Source organism: Chionomys nivalis, chromosome 13 (assembly GCF_950005125.1).
Source record: "Chionomys nivalis chromosome 13, mChiNiv1.1, whole genome shotgun sequence".
NCBI classification, from domain to species: domain Eukaryota; kingdom Metazoa; phylum Chordata; class Mammalia; order Rodentia; family Cricetidae; genus Chionomys; species Chionomys nivalis.
The window spans coordinates 44,202,504-44,221,862 of NC_080098.1; the positions used below are offsets into that span (position 1 = coordinate 44,202,504).

Here is a 19,359-nt window from a genome sequence, read left to right on the forward strand (position 1 = left end):
TCCTAGGCTGGCCTAAATTTGTCTGATCTACCTGCCTCCACCTTCTGAGTGCTAGGATTACCGGGGTGCATTAGTTTGACAAGTTTATGCTTGTTGGGTTGGAGCCCATGACTTATACCAAGTAGGCAAGCACTCCACTGAGCTACATCCCAGCCTCACTTGTTATTAATGAATGTGCTGTTTCTATCTCGTGGGACACCTTTTCTAAAATATATCTGTTGACAATTTGTAGCTCTGCTTGACAGAGGTAGACACTGACAGTGACTGTGAGTTCTGAGAACACGTTCTGTTGTTATAATAAATTATAGAGCATCCCGTGTTGTCTCTTTGTAAATAAGCCCAATATTTGGAGTAAGTCATAGCTACAGTCTATGTGTCTGTCATCTAAGAAAGGAATGTGAATTGTGCCTGAGTTTCCATCCCTCCTCACTTCTCTTCCTCCCCTATGTCTTTCCCTGGCTCTGTCATCTCCAGTTTTCCTACATTCTGCTGTAATTCTACCTATGAGACCCCAGGCCTCTGAGCAGTTTGTGGAGGTCAGTTTCTCTCTGCATTTTTGGGCTGTACGCAGCGATAGGGAACAGATGACATCTGTGAGTGCTCTGCCACTGTCCCGTGTCCCAGCCTGGGTGCCGCATCTCATTCATATGTTGTTCCTCAACAAATGTAAACCTATGTTTTGTGTGTAGTTAAGGTTGACCTTGGAACTTCAGCAATGTTATCTGTTGTGTGGCATATATTAAGTAATTTTTCTAGCAAACATGCCCCTGTTACAGAAATAGAAATGACCTGAAGACAAAAGAGAAGCAGTTTCTACATTGTAGGGGTAATCAAACCTGGAGTAGACTATCAGCAAAGGAGGTAAAGTTTCCATATCTGGAGAGCCTGAAAAATTGAGAAAGAGCAGACGTTCATGAGGGTGGCTGCAGCACCAGATCTGTCTGGAAGCAAGTAGACAGACAGAATGACTCTGGGATTTGATTATTGGCCTGGAGAAGGGAAGGCCGAGGGGAGACATTGAAAATCCTTCAAATACAGAAAATGGAGACTGCTGCTTTCTTTGCAGAAGGAAGCAAGTTGAAGAAGTTTAACCTAAATCCCTAGGGGCATAGGTCTCTTCTGTTGTCAAGGGTGTAAAGCCACGGGTTGTGAAATTCTTGTAGAAATCTGCAAAACTAAAACATGTTTATTGTCTGGAGGGATGCAGGAAGTCTACTGCTATGAGCCTCTTGCAATAAAAATGTGTTTCACTGCTCTGAATAGAGAGAATTGTTTGCCTATATTCTATTGAACGCATAGCGTTCTCCAGGGAAACGGAAACTCTCGTGTTTTGTAAAGCAGGGAGCACTGTCACTGATTGCTGGCTAGGAGGACTGGAGTCTAACCAGGAGCCCTTTCCGTCTCAGGACACTGGTGCCGCCCAGTCAGCAACCATATAAGAGCAGGCATTCCAGCAGAGCTCTGCTCACCCAAGACAGCCTTATTGTGGCCACTGGACCTCTTCTCAGTTAAAACAGAAGACTTGGGGGCCAGCACATTTACGTACTTGCTGTGAAAGAGGAAATAAGTCTATATATTTATTGCCCTTCTGGCATTTCACTGTAATGTCAGCTTTCAGCCACACGATGTCACGATTGGATTTTGATTTTTTTCACCTGTATTTGGCTCCGCAGATGAAGGCATTTTCAAAGCTGGAACAGAGAGATCTGAAACGAGGGGGGCAGCAGAAGTCCAAGAGGATGAAGACACGCAAGTTGAGGTTCCTGTGGACCAGGTAATCCTCACACCTCTAAGCACTCACGGAAACTGAACCACAACTTTGGTTCCCTCATGAGCTCAGGTGCCAAGGGGTCACATGATCTTCCGAGTATAACTCGGCACCCCCAGTTCTTCCCAGTACCCCTCCAGAGAATATCCACCTGTCTCTCTTTAATGTGAAAATAATGTGTTTTTAATAATCAGGGGAGACAAGAGGGAGCTCCATGTAAGCCACAAGCTCACAGAGAAAGTCTGATTTTAAAAAAGGAGCCTTGGCTGGGATTTTTAAACTAGGAAAAAAAAGAAGTGTTTTTAAAATGCCATGATATTCTCTTCTTCGGGGTCTTTGAAATTTTTATGGTTAGTTGTTTTTGTTTGTTTGTTTTGTGTGTGTGTTTTAAAGAATTGTCATATAAATACAACTCAGATGTTTTCTGTGTGTGTAGTAATTTTTTTTCCTAGGCCAGGAGAACAATGTTCTCATTTGTGTTTCAGGAAGATGTGTTAACAGAAGAAATTAAGCCATGTTAATTCTGGCTAAATGCAAGAAGTAAGCCAGTTACCCATGTGTTCCTGTGTGGGTGCATGTGAGTGTGTGTAGGTCAGAAGAAGGCATCAAGCATCTTCCTCAGTTGTTCTATATCTTATTTCTGAGATGGGGTTTCTCACTAACCCTGGAGCTTACTGACTTGACTAGGCTAGCAAGTCCTTGGGACCCATGCCGCTACCTTTTCAACACCGGGTTAAAGATGTGTGCTATGCCTGGCTCTCATGTGGCTTCTGGACATCTGAAATTAGGTCCTCATGCTTGCTAGCAGGCTCTTTACCCACTGAGCATCTCCCTAGACCCTATCACACTTTGTTTTTTAATAAAGTAATTCTTTATTAAATATGATTAGCATTATAGGAATTATAGGGTATTTTTTCTTCACTTTCTTAATTTTTACAATGAAAGATTTTGGAGAGTTCATATTGATGAAACAATGAACGTTTGAAGGCCCCCACTGTGTGTACCAACATGTTTACACCTGCATTCTAAAGGAGAGTATAATAAAATCGAAGCCTAATTAACCAAACTATTGACCCTGGTACCCTCTGGTGTACAGATTATGTTATTCTGGTACTTTTAGGCTTCATGCCATATTGAACTCGTTTGGAGAACTTTAAAGCAAAATACTTGAAAAGATTCTATTACACTTTTTAATACATTCATGGCAATCCTATCTGGAGGGTTGGGGTTTAGTGCTAGACTCTGGAGGAAGGGAGAGATGACTAGGAATTGCCATGCATCTGTGACTATTATGTGCTATTTCCTTTTCTGAAAGCAAATTTTACAATAGGGCAGATCCACAAGTGATCTCCCCACACGTTTGTCTTAGCAGGGCAGCAGCGCGACTGATGCTTGATTATTCCACCATACTTTCTGCACACACCGTCTTCCCTATGAAAAGCCCTATGTGCTAAAATTCACAGATTTCAAAAATCCAATTTATTTTCTAGGATTTGCTCTCACTAATAATTTTTCATAAACCCAGTTATAGTTATTTTTTTCCCTGGGAGAAAACAGAATTTTAGTTCTACTGTGAAACCATAATTAAATATTATATTTTCAGACAAAGGAGAGTAATCATGTATGTATAAAACTTATTAGTTGTAGAAGCCAAGACTAATTTATATTCTAAAGTCAAAGAGAACACCATAGCATCCCAGTAAAGGAAATGTCTCTCCACTGATCACTTCTGAAGCAGTGTGTACAGTTGTGAGAGGCATCTGTTTACTTAGGTGTTTTCTGATTTGGAGGGAGGGGCATGGAAGGGAGAATGGATGTATGATATCACTAGATTAGCCTTACATCTGCAGTGCTCGGTTTCTTATGGGCTGTGTGGAAATAACTGTATAAAATGCAGCAGGGCAGGAGTGACAGAGAAACCTCAAATGCTGGATGAGAATGGCACCAGCACATAGACCGACTTGGAGGAAAGAAAGCACATGGCAGAGGCTCCCCCTTGCTTCCTTCCGCTCCTTTCCATTCCACACAGTGCTGGGCATCCTCAGGCCCATTGGCTCCATGCTGGGCACCAGGTGCTGGGGGCTGGTCTCAGAGCCACTTCAGTGTCCTAAGTAGTCATGATCTTAGTATTTGTGAAACCAGCGAGGGTGTGGAGAGATCATTAGCTCCATCACAATGAGAACAACTCTAAAGAAGACAGCCTGCATGGTCTGCGCTTAGAGCCAGGAACTGCATGATTCTTAAATAACCGTGGTGACAACCTGACAGACAGGCCTTCCTCACTATCCTCACATTCCGTGCATACATACACATATGTAAACACACACACATATACATACATACATATGTATACACACATATGTAAATGTATGTATGTGTTTGTTCTGTTTTCACCATGTAGACCCCAGGGACTGAGGTCTTCAGGCTTGGCCGCAGTCACTTTTACCCACAGCCTTCTCACTGGACCTGAATGTTTTCTCAAGATGTTTGTATATTGAATGGCCTTGGAGAGCAAAGGCAGTGACTTCCTCAGTGCAGGCAGTTTTGTCTCTAGAGGGATATTTGGCTATTTGTGGGGATGCTTTGTTGTCAAAACTTAGTGAGTTTGTTGGATCTAGTGAGTCATGGCCAACAGTGCCACTAATTACCTCTAATGAACATAAGAACCCTCCCCAACAAAAATTATGTGACCCATAATGCCAACAGTGACGAGAGGCCCCGTCTGTTTATTGTCCTCTAATAATAAAGGAAATGGCTCCTTGTGGTTCAAAACCAGGGCGGTTTTACTGCCCATTATAAAGATTTAATGCCATTGATTCTCATACTTAAGATTGGCTGAGAAGGCAAATTTTTATGCTATGTGTATATATATTCATAATAAAAGTAACGAAAAAAGATTTGTGGTCCCCAAGCCTGGAGCTCTGTTTCTGACAGGCAAACCACAGAGAGGTTATTATGTAGCCCTTTCCCATGTGGTAAACATGAGAAACACTCTGACTGTTTTTGACCGTTGCATCTACGAAGCTCTGCAAGATTAGCACGTTTGCCATACAGGCGGCAGACCCTCAGTTCGTCATGCCCTTCTGTCTCCAGCATATGTGCACATGGAGGGCATGCTGTGGGCTCATGTATCTATGTTATGGCGAATTTCAGCCAAGAGTCAGAGCTCTGTCCCTAATCCAGATTCATTTTGTTAGAGACTAGCAACATTCACGGAGTTCTGTTGCTATGACCATAACATCTGCCAGAGATAATTTAGGAGAAGAAAGGTTTATCTTGTATCATGGTCCAAGTCTATCAATGTGTGGTACGCAGAAGAGAATTCTGGTTGTGTACGATGGACCAGGAATTAGAGAGCAAGGCCAGAACCTGGGCTGACGCTGTAGCCTTCAAAAGCTTCCAGCAGCAAGGTTCTACTCCCGAAAGGTTCCATCACCTTTCAGAAGGCGCCACTACTGGGGCACAAGCATTCAAAGCCCAATCCTTTAGGGGAAAGTTTCAGAGTCTAGACATTGTAGTGGTAGGCCTAGTACTGCTTTGAAACTCATGGGGAGATGCTTATGTATCTAGGACAGGCCAGACCAGACCAAATGGCTTTTGTTAGGAGAGAATTTAGGTGTAATAAGATTAAGGCAGACTGGGCAGTGGTGGTGCATGCCTTTAACCCCAGTACCCAGGAGGCAGAGTCTGGCATATTTCTGAGTTCAAGACCAGCTGAAGCTACACAGAGAAACCCTCTCTTGAAAAAAAAAGAATAATATTGGACTTCTTTTTTGTTTTTGTTTTTCAAGATAGGGCTTGTATGTGTACCTTTAGAGCCTGTCCTGGAACTTGCTCTGTAGACCAGGCTGACCTCAAACTCACAGAGATCTGCCTGCCTCTGCCTCCCAAGTTCTGGGATTAAAGGTATGTGCCACCAACCTCTGACCTAAGGCTAGACTTTTTAAAATTTATTTTTTTTGCATGTATATTTCAAATCAACCTAGGGTGGATGGACAAGAACAAGATTACCTGATACCCACCATTGATGACCTGTCCTGTGTGTCACTGTGAACCTTCAGAACACAAAGTTTTTCCAAAGTCATGAGGCAAGAAATGAGTCTACTTTATATTTATTGATTAAATTCCCTTTAACCATTAAGGACCAGGAAATAGATGCTCTCCATCTGACAGACACAAGCAAAAAAGTACCTTTTTTAAAATTTTTGGTTTTTCAAGACAGGGAAACAAGTACAATTAAAACATAAACAGATTATCAGAAGGCAGACTCCCTGTACAGATGTGTGGAGTGATGGAGGAGTTACTTTCATTTAATAAAGAAACTGCCTTGGCCCATTTATAGGCCAGCCCTTAGGTGGGTGGAGTAAACAGAGAGAATGCTGGGAGAAAGAAACCGAGTGAGGAGTCGCCATGATTCTCCCACTCCAGACAGACGCAGGTTAAGATCTTTCCTGGTAAGCCAGCTCGTGGTACTACACAGAATATTAGAAATGGGTTAGATCAATATGTAGGAGCTAGCCAATAAGAGGCTGTAGCTAATGGGCCAGGCAGTGATTAAAAGAATACAGTTTCCGTGTAATTATTTCGGGGTATAAGCTAACCATGCGGGCGGCTGGGTGCCGGGGACGCAGCCCCGCCGCTCATATTACAACAGTGGAGTATATTAAAATTCTGCACGAAAGAGACCTTGGTGGGTGGGGACAGACACGCCGTGCAGAGGGAGCTTATGTGGTAGAATTTATTGAGAGAACGGGAATGAAAAAGGTGGAGGGGAGGGAAAAAATGGCCTTTGGGGATAGGAGCTGTGGAAGAGAAGAGAGAGAGATGCAGAGAAAGAGGAAGAAGAGAAGTAGGTGGAGTTTCACCTTTCAAAGGGACAGGGTAGTGCCTGCCCTGCACACAGGCCTGAGGCAGGGTTGACACACTCTGTCAGGTCATCAAAGGGCAGGGCCAGGTGTGCCTGAATGCTAACAGAGTTGACCAAGAATTTAGGTTGTTTGCTAGCTTAACCCACCAATGCATAACTGACTTTGAGTAGTAATGAGAATTTCAAAATGGTCTTATGCTGAGTTGTTTTGTTAACTATTATAGAAACACCACCCTATTATACACCAAACTATTATAGAAACAAAATAAAAAAGTTTTATTTTGTTGTTTTAATTGGAGGTATGGCATTTGTTATTTTCTGATGCATATATTTCACCTATATATTTCAGCTGAAGTTGTGTAATATTTTCAAGGCAACCATTTTGACAAGGGTTATAGTAAAAAGCACACTTCCTCACCCTACCTATTCCATCTCTGTTTCTATTCCTGGAGGTAACCAACCTGAATTAATTTATTTCACATTATCTGGAATATATAATACCCTAATTTAATACCTCTGAGGTCTTTAAGGCTTACACGAGGGCATGCGGAATTTTAATAATTTTATTTTATAATCTTGTCACCTCAGATTTCATGAAATTAATCTCTTGATTTTATATTTGATATTTTACAATTTAGGTTGCTTATGGAACCTTCTACCTAATGATGATGGGAGTTGGTTAATCGATTGCTTGTCCCTCCTTCCGCCCACCCATAATAAGTCAACACAGTTTACAAACATACCCTTTTCTTTCTAATATTTTTATAATTATTTTTCCTGCTTCAATTTTTAATCTGCAAGGTATCTTATCTATGAACCTTCTTTGTAGACTCTAGTTATGCTGTAACTTTCCTTCCTCCTTAGCCTGACTGTTACCCATTGTTTTTTGCTTAGGTTTCTATAACCTGTTCCTGAAGCTGTGTCTCCACTTGATCCACTATCCACATTTTTGTGAATATGCGATCTTTTTTGTCCCTTTCTCAAGCCCTCTAGTCACTGGAGCTATTTGATTTGTCTTAGCATCGACTTCTCAGATCTGGCCTGCTTATTTTCCTTATCATTCTTTGGGGAATTCCCCTTGTTTTTCAGGAGATGGATCCTGGTATTTGGATTACATGTCTTCTTTCTTTGCTAAACCTTCATTAAAGAAAAGTTGCCCCCACAAAATGAAGGTGTAATCAATTTTCCTTTAGTAGTTGCCAGAAAAATGCTTCATAGGAGGTATATTGTAAGGGAGAGACTTTTCAGTAGTATTGGGTCTTAAACCTAGGTTCTCATGCATACAGAGGCAAATGATACAGCCCCAGCGAGAGGTGTTTCATATCTGAGAGTTGCCGTGATTTCTCTACTCAAACTTGACTGTCAGTATGGCTAGGTATAAAACTCTAGGGTCACATGACTTCTCTCAATACTTGGAAAACCTTGCTCAATTTTGCTTCCCATTCAGGAGGGCAGTTGAGAAGTTTGGTAGCTTTGCCTTTCCTGAAATTCTGATTGACACTTCCCCCATCTCTGGGTTCATTTGTTTGTTCCTAACATTCAGACAGTTTCTAAGTAGGCTCCTTGGTGTAGTCTTTTTGCTTGCTAACTACTCATTGTACTTCTCTTATTCTGAAAATGTTTGATTCTAGTTCTGGAAGTCATGTTGAAGTGTTTCTTTGATAATCTTCTTTCTGGAGCTTCAGTATTTGTACATAGGACATACTGAAGCCATAATTATCTCTATGAATTGTTTGTTAGATTTTTTTAAAATGTCAGTGTATCTCATATATATCTCTTACATATGTAACATCAAATATACAGGGTGTAAGTCACACCCACAAGCACACTCTGCCAGGGATTGAGCTCATTGCCTTGTGCTTGCTCAGCAGGGCTCTTCTAATGTTACATACTTTCAGCCCCTTCTGTTGATATTCTCACATGGGTTATCATATCCTTAACTTGTAGATACTTTCATATTTTCTGAATGTCCATTCCCCCTATTTGACCCATGTGTGGTGTGTACTTGATTGAATATATGTGTACATGAGTACACATGTATGTGGAAATTGGAGGTTTGACTTCGAGTGTCTTTCTCTGTTATCCTTACCCTTATTTTTTGAGCACAGGTGTCTCAGTAAACCAGGAGCACACTAGTTTGAGCCAACGAACCTCTGGGATTCTCCCGTCTCTGATTCCTCTGCCCACAATGTAGGGTTAATGACGCATGGGTGCCTAACTACTGAGTGGTTAGGAATCTGAACTCCGGTCCTCATGCTTGTGCAATAGTCACTCTGCCAGCTAAATGAGCTCCTCGGCCCCTGAATGCTCTTTTTAATAACGCACTATTCCTGTTTCATGGATATGACATCTTTCCTTTTCCAAATTCTAATGTTCTGTTATTTAAAAACCTCATTTTCTAGTGTGATTCTTATGAGTTTCTTTTTTGTCTTTCTGTTTTGTTTCCTGCCTTGGTGCTAGGGAGATTTTTGTGTGCGTGAATCATTAAGTACAATGCATAGGCAGAACTTACCAGGAGAGATCCAGGGCAGTGTGATTGGTTTGTAGTATTCATGGGAAGAGCTTCTCTATATTTTGGTAGTCTTAGCATTGTTCTTCTGTTTCTTAAGAGAAGACTCTTTAGGTATTTTCTTTGTATGAACCTAGTGCTCAACAGTTAGGACCTGACTGTGAGAAGGGTATTTGGAAGTCTCCCCAAGAGAACTCTCTTTGGCTTCAGCAACTGGATGCACATACCCATTCTTTAGCTTCCCTTTCTGCAGGTTTGAGTTTTTCTTCTCTGACATCTACTCCTATTGGCCATACAACTACTGACTTTATTGTGCCCCAATTTTTGTTGCTATTATTTCCTTTTAGTCTTCAGTGTCTTTATGGATGGATTCCTTTAAAAATTCCTTTTATTGATGCTTTGGAGGGACATTTGAAGGATGTCAGGGGGCAAAACATATCCATATTATTCAGTTTAGAGTGTTCAACCAGAAGTCATTTTCCTCCTAAACCATCTTCATGTAATCTATGCTAGAGATGAGAACTGAAGGCCTGTGACCAGATTCCCCGGGAGAGGTCCATTTATTGTCAACCCCGACTCTCCTGTGCCTGCTTGGCATGCCACATATTCTCCAGATGATTCTCCTTATTCTCTCACCTTGTCCTGAGTTAAGTGCTTATGTTGCTTGTCCAGCCCCTTGGGTAGTTAGTTTCAGCTGTGACTACTTCAGATGTTCACATCTGCCGAACGCAGTTCCACTTCAAAGACTCTATGGCCAGTTCACAGGGTATAGCCAGAAAACAAGAGTTTGAAATCTGAACCCATAGATTTTCCTGGATTGTCAGTCTATTGCTGACTTTACCTGGAGATGACCAGTAATCACCTGCAGCTTCTCTCAGAAACCCAACTTCCAAGTATCCATTTTTCATATGCAATAACATAACCCAACCATTTTTCAATGAAATGCACTTATTAAGCAGAAGTGTAAACATTTAGAAACAAAGGAAACCTGGACTCTTATTTTGTCACAGAAGAAAAAGTCCTCATTAGAGAAAGTCATTCTTCCACAGAGAAGCCACTTGCCGATGATGCTCTTGGCACAGGAGGAAGCCCTGGCTTCTGGTTTATGGCTTTTTAGAACCTCTCATGAGGAGCAGTAGAGCGATTAGGAACTCCTGATTTCCCCATAATTGGCTCTACCTGAGCACCGGGCCACTCAGCGTTCAGTGACTTTGAAAATTAAAGGAGTTAGAACCAGCAATTCATCGGTGCTCTTTTTATTCCAGCCACAGGTCCTTGGTGATCACATTCCTGCTAGTTCTGTGAGCATCAGCAGGGAGGGTCAGGGTGAGGGTGAGCAGGACTCCTAACCTCCCTATGCACTTGCAGAAAGTGGGCTTTTAGTGGCGCTGTGTGTGTAGATTTATGTTTAATTGAGAGAAATACTGTTAAACATTAAAATGTAGCCTGCAGGGATTTCAGTGAAAATAAAATAAAATCAACATTTCTTTTTAAAATGAGAAAGCTCACCCCCCCACACACATGATGACTTAATAACCCCATGCCATCCAGATGCTTCCAGGAAACTACATTTTTATATGGATGTTATAGGAGCTGTCAGAACTCTACAGGGCCTAGATGAATCATCACTGACCAGTGGCAAACTCAGCCTCACTCCTCATCTGTGCCTGGGATCATGCCTCTGAATATAGTCACCATTTCTGTGGTCTTTGTGTCCTCAGACAATATCACCACCCCCCATGAAAGTCAGCCTTGGAAAGCTTAGAACAAAAAAGCACTACTTTGCTATCATGAAAAATTGAAACTGATTATTTCAAAATACCTCATTCAACTTGGTAGGGGATGATTTTAGTTTCCATGGGAACAGAAATAAAAACAAGCACAATAATTTCTGTACCTTCACTGCCAAGGCCTCTGCCATAGAGTACAGAAATACCTTCTGTTCCAAACTCAGCACCAAGCCCACACACATCCCCATGTTACAGATACAGAGGGCAGTGTCCATGGACCCCTAGGGGTCTCCCCACCTTTACTGACTCAGCTCTCCAGTTTCTAGGTGTGCTTTGTTTTCAGGATGGGAAGGATGCTGTGCAGGAAAGGGTGGATGGTGTAACTTGACTAGAAATTCTGTGTATTTTAGATAGCTTAGAACATGAAGATATATCCCCCCAGGAATGATAATGTTAATATAATAAATCAGGGTACCTTTTTTCTTAAATGGGCTGGGTACTGGCTTAGCTGTCTTTTCCTGTTTCTAATTTTTGATGCTTTAGTTACTGTCAAAGTGCGATGAGGCATTTCGACAGCCCCATCTTGCTGTGAAGTCCTCTTCCAAGTAGCTGATGCTTTTGGTGTCAGGTCCCTTGTTTTCATAAGATTTCGACATCCCATGGCCTTTCCGCCCAACATGCGTGATAAAAGATTTAAATGCTGCAAGGATGTAGCCAGTGATAACAACTCCCAGACCAAGACTAAATGACAAGATGTGATGTGGGCAGACCTGGGCAAAATGTACTGAAAATGCCATTGCTGGTGCCATGTGAAAGAGGAAGTCTACTTTAGCTTTTCTAATAACAAATATTAAGAACAATTACTAAAATATATTATAGAATATATGATATATTACTAATAAATTAAATTTAATTTAAAGGGCAAAAGTTGATTTTCATATGTAGAGCTCTTTGTTTAAGGGTCTGTGGTGTCTGTGATTATACAAATGTCTATAATATGTATGTGTCTCTAACCCACTAACCTCGTGTGCTTTGGGTCAATGTCAACGAGTCTAGAAGGCTGGAACCATGAAGTTTAAATGACTTCTGAGCTCATGGTTATATTGTTATATATATTAGTTTAGTACTCATTTCAAATAGAGTACAATAAATACATTTTAAACTCCAGTAAAACAGAATTGTGTTTATATATAGTATTGTGCAATTACTCATAGGCATGAGCTAGTCCTGAAATTTCAAGGATGTGTGTACCCCTGGGAGAAATGATTTCTATGTGAAAACCTTTCCTCTGAGAATTTGAGTCACAAATTGACTCAAATTTGATGCAAGCATAGGGGAGAGGACGTGATCATGGATAAAAACACTTTCCAAGTCACTACTTTTGCAAATCTGTTTCCTTTCTTATAATACAGTTTTAAAAACAACAACCGTAGACGAGTGGTAGGACTAGAATAAATCTTCTTGACCCAAAATTATCCCAGCCACAGTCATCGCTTGTACTTCCTTCCAAAATTCAACCACTGGACCGACAGATTTTAAGATAAAAATGTGACTTCCTTTTAAAGAAGCTTCATTACAGCCAGAATGCCCTTTTAACGTGATCTGTTAAAGATTAGGAATATCACTAGTCTGTGGCAGTGGGCTTAAGAGATGAACAGGAGAAGACCTCTCCTGAGGGGTTTCCAGGGGTCTCCAAAGAGAAGACTGACATTTCCCCCATAGTTCTATGTTCACACCAATATTTATTTTTTTTTTCGGGGAGAAGCTCTGGTTTTGGTTAGCAATTTGTATGTACTAATTTTGTTTCACCTACAGTTAGAGGATTTGAGAGTCCCAAAGGAATCCATACATAGTAAGGGTGCCTAGCAGCTAGTGATTCTACCTGAAGGAGGAGCCATGAGGCTTCATGTAATAGGTGGTGCTAATTAAGGGGAAAGATGCATTCTCCATGCACAGACAAAGGGGAGTGGGCTAAGGGTTTGTTGTTTGTTTCTTAGGATTCTCCTCACACTAAATTTCAGGTTGGGAAAGGCTGCATTCAATTTTCCTTTCCTGCCACATTATATGTGGAAGGAACTCTCTATCTCTCTCTCTCTCTCTGTGTGTGCGCGCACACATGTGTATGTGTGTGCATGTGTGTACATGTACATGCATATGTGTGCACAGGGAAGGGAGTACTTGGGTAGTGGATGCATGTAAATAGTCTGCTATGACAAAGAACTACAAGCTGAGTGACTTAAGCAGCAAAAAAACCCCTATCCCCTGGTTTTGGAAGCTGTAAATTTGGGGTCCTCATGTGGACGTACCTCAGTCCTGCCATTACCCCCTTTCTCTAAGGGCACCAGTCACACAAATGGCATCACTTTGATTTAGTCACCTCTTTAGAGACTGTCCCCCAGTATAGTTACCTTCTGAGGTTTGGGGGGCTAACATCGGTTTATGAATTGCCAAGGGAGGCCTGCAAAACATCTCGGTCAGAAACTGTGAGAAAATGGGGCGTATCTCTGATTTCATGCTGCCCAAAAGGTCACAATGATTACTAGTGTCAAGGGGTAGAGCCAGGTTTTAATGGCTGCTTCTGTACAAGGCATGATCAGTGAGGAGAAGCTGGTCAGAAGCCGAGACGTTAGTCTTAGCTCTGCCTTCAGAGGGAGCTTGTGTCTGTCTTTTCTGATGTTGAAAGGCGTGGTCGTCTCTGGACAAGCCAGGGCATTTCCCTTCTGTCCCCTTCTCTCCCACTGGGATAACCAGGCTTGCAGTTGGCAAGTGAGATGTGAAAGTGCTGGCTGCGGATGTGTCTCACTGGCCACACCACGGTGGGGAACTGAGTCACCTCATAGGCCCCTTTGTTTCAGGAAGTCGCCCTTGCTTTTGTCTCCTGCCAGCACATCCCCATTGCTTTAGGAAGGAGACAGCAGTTTGGAAACAAATGTGTTTTACAATAGTAACTTTGTTACCAAAAATATATACCTACGATCTCAAAGCAAAGCCTGACCAGTGGGAGCTCTGGAAATGGACCTAGCCGTCCCAGGGGACCTAATCACCTGCTAGCTTGCATTGTAGCTGTGTAAACTCCCAGAGGGGAAAAAGACACTAAGTGACTTAATCTCTTTTTTTTTTATTGCGTTTTAAATTTTATTTTTTTGGTGTGTGCATATGTGCTACCTTACATATGTAGAGATCAGAAAACTACTTGTGAGAGTCAGTTATCTCCTCTCGCCATATGATTCCGGGGATGAACTTAAGTCCTCGGGCTTAGCAGCAGGTGTCATTACCCACTGAGCCATCTCATTGGCCCAAGCGTCTTAATCTGAACGTCACTTTATCTCTCTGTGAATGAAAACATATACAGTTCTATGTGAACTCTTAGGAAATAGTTTCATTCACACAGTAGTGCAAGCCCGGTACCCCTCCCCCTTTTATCGAGACAAACTCTCAGTTATTCCAGGCTGCCCTCAAATTCACTATATAATTGAGAATGACCTTAAACTTCCGAATCCTGTATCTCACCTTCTGAGTGCTGGGATTAGAGACATGTGTCACCATACCCTCAACTACATCTGATTCAGTGCTGGGATTTGAAACCAGGGCTTCATGCATGCTAGGCAAGTGCTTTACCAACTGAGCTACATACCAACCCTGTAGAGTTTTCATCAGACAACTGGAGGAGCCCATGTGAGTGTGCGTGATAGACCGCACTCTCTGTCCCGGTGCGCTTGGGCTCACTTAGTCCTGCTGCAGTCTTCTGAGGCCTGAGCCATCCTTACCTGCAGAGGGAACTGAGAACTTTCTGAGCTACTTTCTAGAGTCTTATGACCTTCTCTCCTTCCAGACACAAATGTGTCAGTTGAGATGAACTAGCTACACCAGGAGGCCCTAGATAATCACCCTCATGTAGATAGATGGCATCTTTTTTTGCAGGACTTTACCATAGTTTAGATGTTTAGATATTCTCTCTCTCTCTCTCTCTCTCTCTCTCTCTCTCTCTCTCTCTCTCTCTCTCTCTTTGTGTGTGTGTGTAAAGCTGGGTGTTCCTTTTGGGATGGTTTGATTGATGTATACACTAGAAACAGCTTTAATAATTTAATGTCTGCTTCAAAGGCATTTACACCAAAAAAAAAGCACATTGCTTTTCACTTATTCATTACAGATCTGTCAGAGCAGGGGTTTGGTGTGTGTGTGTGTTTCCCTGAATGACAGTGCCATGGTAATAGTAAGTTTTATACCAGATTCAGGGTATTTTAAAGGATTATAAGCCTTTTAACTAATGTTGCCATCTTATTTAAATTGATCAAATTGCTATTTCAGTATCATAATCTTGCGTCTTTTTAAGTTGTGCTAGGCAGCTGCGGTTTTATTTGATGACTAGCTGGGTGAGGCTAATGGAGATAACGAGATGAGAGCATGGTGCTGATGGCTAGTGATGGTGATAATGGCAGGGAACTGGAGGGAACGTGGGAGCTGGATGCTAAGAGATTAGGGAACAACGCAGCCCTCTGTAAAGAGGAAAAGAATAAAAGTTTAGGACTTGGTCAAAGAAAGAGGTTAAGACTAAGGGGAGGAAAAATAAGAATATAAAATCTAAAAACAAGAAATCATGTCCTCATTTTACAGTTAATTATTAGTTATGAATCTAGATGTCAGGAAAATAGATTTTTTCCCACTTTCATGTAATTATCTTAATAGACTTTAACAATCACTCAGAGAAGCAAGGACTGTATTTACATTCCTAAACAATAAATTATGAGCTTTTTCTTTAATTTTTTATGAATATATTATCTAAACAGTCCCTTCCCCATGTAGTGAGAATCGTACTGAGGCTGTCAGGCCAGGAAGTTGTCCATGAGGAAGAAGTGGTAGAGTGCTGTCCTTGACCTTGGGGGATGGGGTTGTTGGTGCAGTGAGGCAGTGTCAGCACAGGGTACAGGCAGGCTTAAAAAACAGTAAGATGTCCCAGGCAACGCAATCTCATAAGCATTGCATGTGAAAATAGTTTCTAAGCCATTGGTATACAATTACCCCATTGACTGAGAAAGTCTGAAAGATCCCAGTTCTTTTCAGTTGTGAGCACTGTAGTGTGTAGTATGAGGAGCGGCAGGCTGTGTCCTGCTGCCTGGCTAGCTTAGCCTCCGAAATAACCACACAGAAATTGTATTAATTAAATTACTGCCTGGCCCATTATCTTTAGCCTCTTATTGGCTAACTCTCACATCTTGATTTAACCCATTTCTAATAATCTGTATTGCCACTTGACTGTGATTTACCTTCATGAGTTTAACCAGTGTCCATCTCGGGCAGGAGAATCATGGCATCTGCCTGTCTGTCCTTCTTCCCAGCATCCAGTTCTGTTTACTCCACCCACCAAGGCAGTTTCTTTATTCAACCAATGAAAGCAACACATAGACAGAAGAACCTCCTACATCAGTAGTGTCTCTGTCCAATACTTCTTCTAAACTCTGCCCAGTCCTTACAATGTTCACCCTCTAGATCATACCAGTGGGCTCTTGTAAAGGCACAGAAATGTTTGGTTTTTAAGATTGCTAATTCTTTAAACAGTGCAATCAGTGAAACATGGTGCAGATGTCCCTTTCCTTGGCCACTAGAAGGACACGTGAAAATCCCCTGGGGGCATTAAAGTGTTTGGGGGGGGTGGGGGGTGGAGGGATACAGCCTCAGTTTGTGATTTTTGCTTAAGGACTTTGGCCCAGACTTCCTGGGCTCCACACTCACCCAGCTTGGTCTCCTGCTACATGGTACTGTGGGCACTGGGTGGGTCAGTATTTTTGTTACTCATATGACAGGGACAAGAAATGTACCACGTGGGACTTCTGTGCTGGCTTTTGCACTGGTAAGCGCTCTCTGACTCTGTAGCTCCTGTTGGGAGGCATTGCTCTCTTGAGCTCAAGTGTTCTAAACTGAGTGTGGAACACACTCATCGTCTTTAGTATCTTTGAGCCCGGTTTCTAACTTTTATCATGGTTTTCATAATGCACAAGTTTTCTATCTTTGGTTTATTTAATTTGTAAACATTTTATTCTTTTTAATGCTTTTATACATGGAATTGTTTTGGTAATTTCCTCTCACAATTGATTATTATTAATATATAGAGACAATAATTTTAACATGTGATGTATCCTCTTTTTTTTGTTATTGTTGTTTTTGTCTTGTTTTATGTTTTCTGAGTCAGGTCTTGCTATATTAGCCCTGAATGGCCTGGAACTTGTTATGTAGGTCCAGCTGGCCTGAAACTTTTAGAGACCCCCTGCCTCTACTTCCTAAGTACTGGGATTATAGGTACATGCCACTACATTAGGCTCTCTGTTGTTTGATGATAGCCCAAATGCCTCCTCCTATCTTCAAGGCTGTGCGCCTCTGTTTGTTTGCTTTGGAGAGAGGTGAGATGAGGATGTGGTGAGGCCATGGAAGCTGCTAAGTCTCCAATGGAGATTGGAATTTTGTTCATCCCGTGGCACTGGCGCTGCATCCTCCCCTGCTCCACTTTCTACCTGGTGTTTGCCTCCTATGGATTTCCTCCTGGGTGGAACACTCAAGGCAGTTAAAGCTGAGTGCTGATGTTTGACCTGCGTCTTTATGCTGAGTCTGCATGATGACACCTGCTGTAGTTTTTCCAGTCCCTAAAGAACACTGCATTTTTTTAACCTTTTTTCCCCTACATGTTTAATATCATATAACCAAACTTGAAGTAGAAAAATAAGTTTTTGATAGGAATTGGGTATTACTAGTAGTATGTATGCTTAATTTAAGTTTATAAAATTTTAAATTTTGTATCTAGAGATAAATTATCAACTCTGAGGCATTATATGGAAACCTATCCATGTTTCACATTAGAAAGTTCAGCTTATCCCTTCCCCTGTAGGTTGGGTTGACAATCCCCACAGAATGAAGGCTCTGATCCGACTTGCTCCTCTGGTTCAGACATTATAAAAACAGACATTTCCCCAGGACCCTGATGTTTGATTTCTTGTTTGCCATGTGGATTATGTGCTGCAACCATAGCTTAGTTCAGATTTTGGCTCCTCCATGCTTTAGTTTTCTTATCTGTAAAATGGGATAATCCCAGATTTACAGGCTCCTCCAGTGAAGATTTTAAGGGCAGCTGCTCTGTGAATGTAGACACTGGGTACCCTATGGATCAGTGCAGCTGTGATACACAATTCTGTAGTCTGTAATGGAGGAGCCCTGTCACGCTGTCACGCTTCTTTTACCCATTGTCTCTTTTGCTTTGTAAGAGGCCGGCAGAAATAGTTGACGAGGAAGAAGATGGAGAGAAAACAAACAAAGATGTCAGGCAGAAAGAAGACTTTTCAGCAATGAATGGTGAAACTGAAGATGGAGGGGATAGTGAGGCTGCTGATGGCCCTAAGCAAGAGGATGAAATCCCAGACCACGGAGAGAAGAAGGCCAGTCCCTCTAGGGTAAATGGTGCCACTGATGAGGAGAATGGCGAAGAACTGGACCAGGTTCCTGAGGAGCTTCAGCCAACAGTGGACGAGGAAGGAAAAGCCGAAGGAGACAATAGTGGACAAGATGAGGTACTTCTATTATTTTGGCTTCCTTGTACATAAATAGTTGTGCACACATGCTTGCACACACATGAACTTGCTTAGGAAATTAGCCAAATACTTGGATCTGCAGCAAAACTCCTTATGGTAGCATAAGAAACACTGAACACCGTTTAATTAATTTCAATTTTTACTTATTCTAATCAGTTATCAAGTACTGCCATGTATATGTGTTTCTTATTCTGTCCTCTGTATACCCATTCATGTACCCATTCCTCTCCCCACCCACCTATGCACTCACCTACCTACCCATTCTTTCACTGTGTCCATCTATCCATTCCCTTGCTACCCACCCACCACCCACTCACCCACCAAGGTAAGACCAGAGAAGAACAAGCTAGCTCAGTGAGACCTTGAACTAATATAAAGAACACCATGGCCATTACCAGGACTTCTTTGTTCTTTAGAGAAATTAAAGTCTAGTCGTTTAGCCCACATTAAATAGATTTATCAAGCACACACATGCATACTGGGTACTGGTTTGCTTACTGTAGCAAAGCACAGGAGAAAGTTTAACAGCCGAGTAGTGCAGTGTTTCCATGCCAAGCTTCAACAGTCAGTCCGAAACTACCTGTGTTCTTCTGTACACTTCTACACAGCATCTTTGCCACCTGAAGGAAAACACTTGGCATACCTCACATTTCATCTTCACTCAAGGTGAGGTTTTCACAGTGTGCCTGTGTAAGACGCAGGACACAGTTCCTCAGACGGAGCTCAGTCAGTCCTCCTGGCTGTGTATAAAGCAGCAATAGTGGGTTCACAAAGCTCTCTGCTGTTTAGTCTCTGATGGAAGCGTACAACATGAAGTCAAAGTGCAACATGTTCTACATGGGGCTCCGTAGGAAGACCCTGGTGTGCAGTCTTCCAGGGGTTTAGCTAAATTCAGTATGTGACCTAGTTAG

At 42.0% G+C, this 19,359-nt stretch overlaps 1 protein-coding gene across 3 annotated transcripts in view; it reads left to right on the forward strand.

Annotated features, from left to right (window-relative positions):
* Positions 1–19,359, forward strand: part of Dcdc2 (doublecortin domain containing 2) — a 188,351-nt gene that overhangs the window by 162,234 nt on the left and 6,758 nt on the right. For all 3 annotated transcript variants that reach the window (XM_057787919.1, XM_057787918.1, XM_057787920.1), the window contains 2 exons: positions 1,674–1,774; positions 18,125–18,427. In XM_057787919.1, the coding sequence (XP_057643902.1) occupies positions 1,674–1,774; positions 18,125–18,427 (404 nt within the window). The remainder of the gene's footprint in view (positions 1–1,673; positions 1,775–18,124; positions 18,428–19,359) is intronic.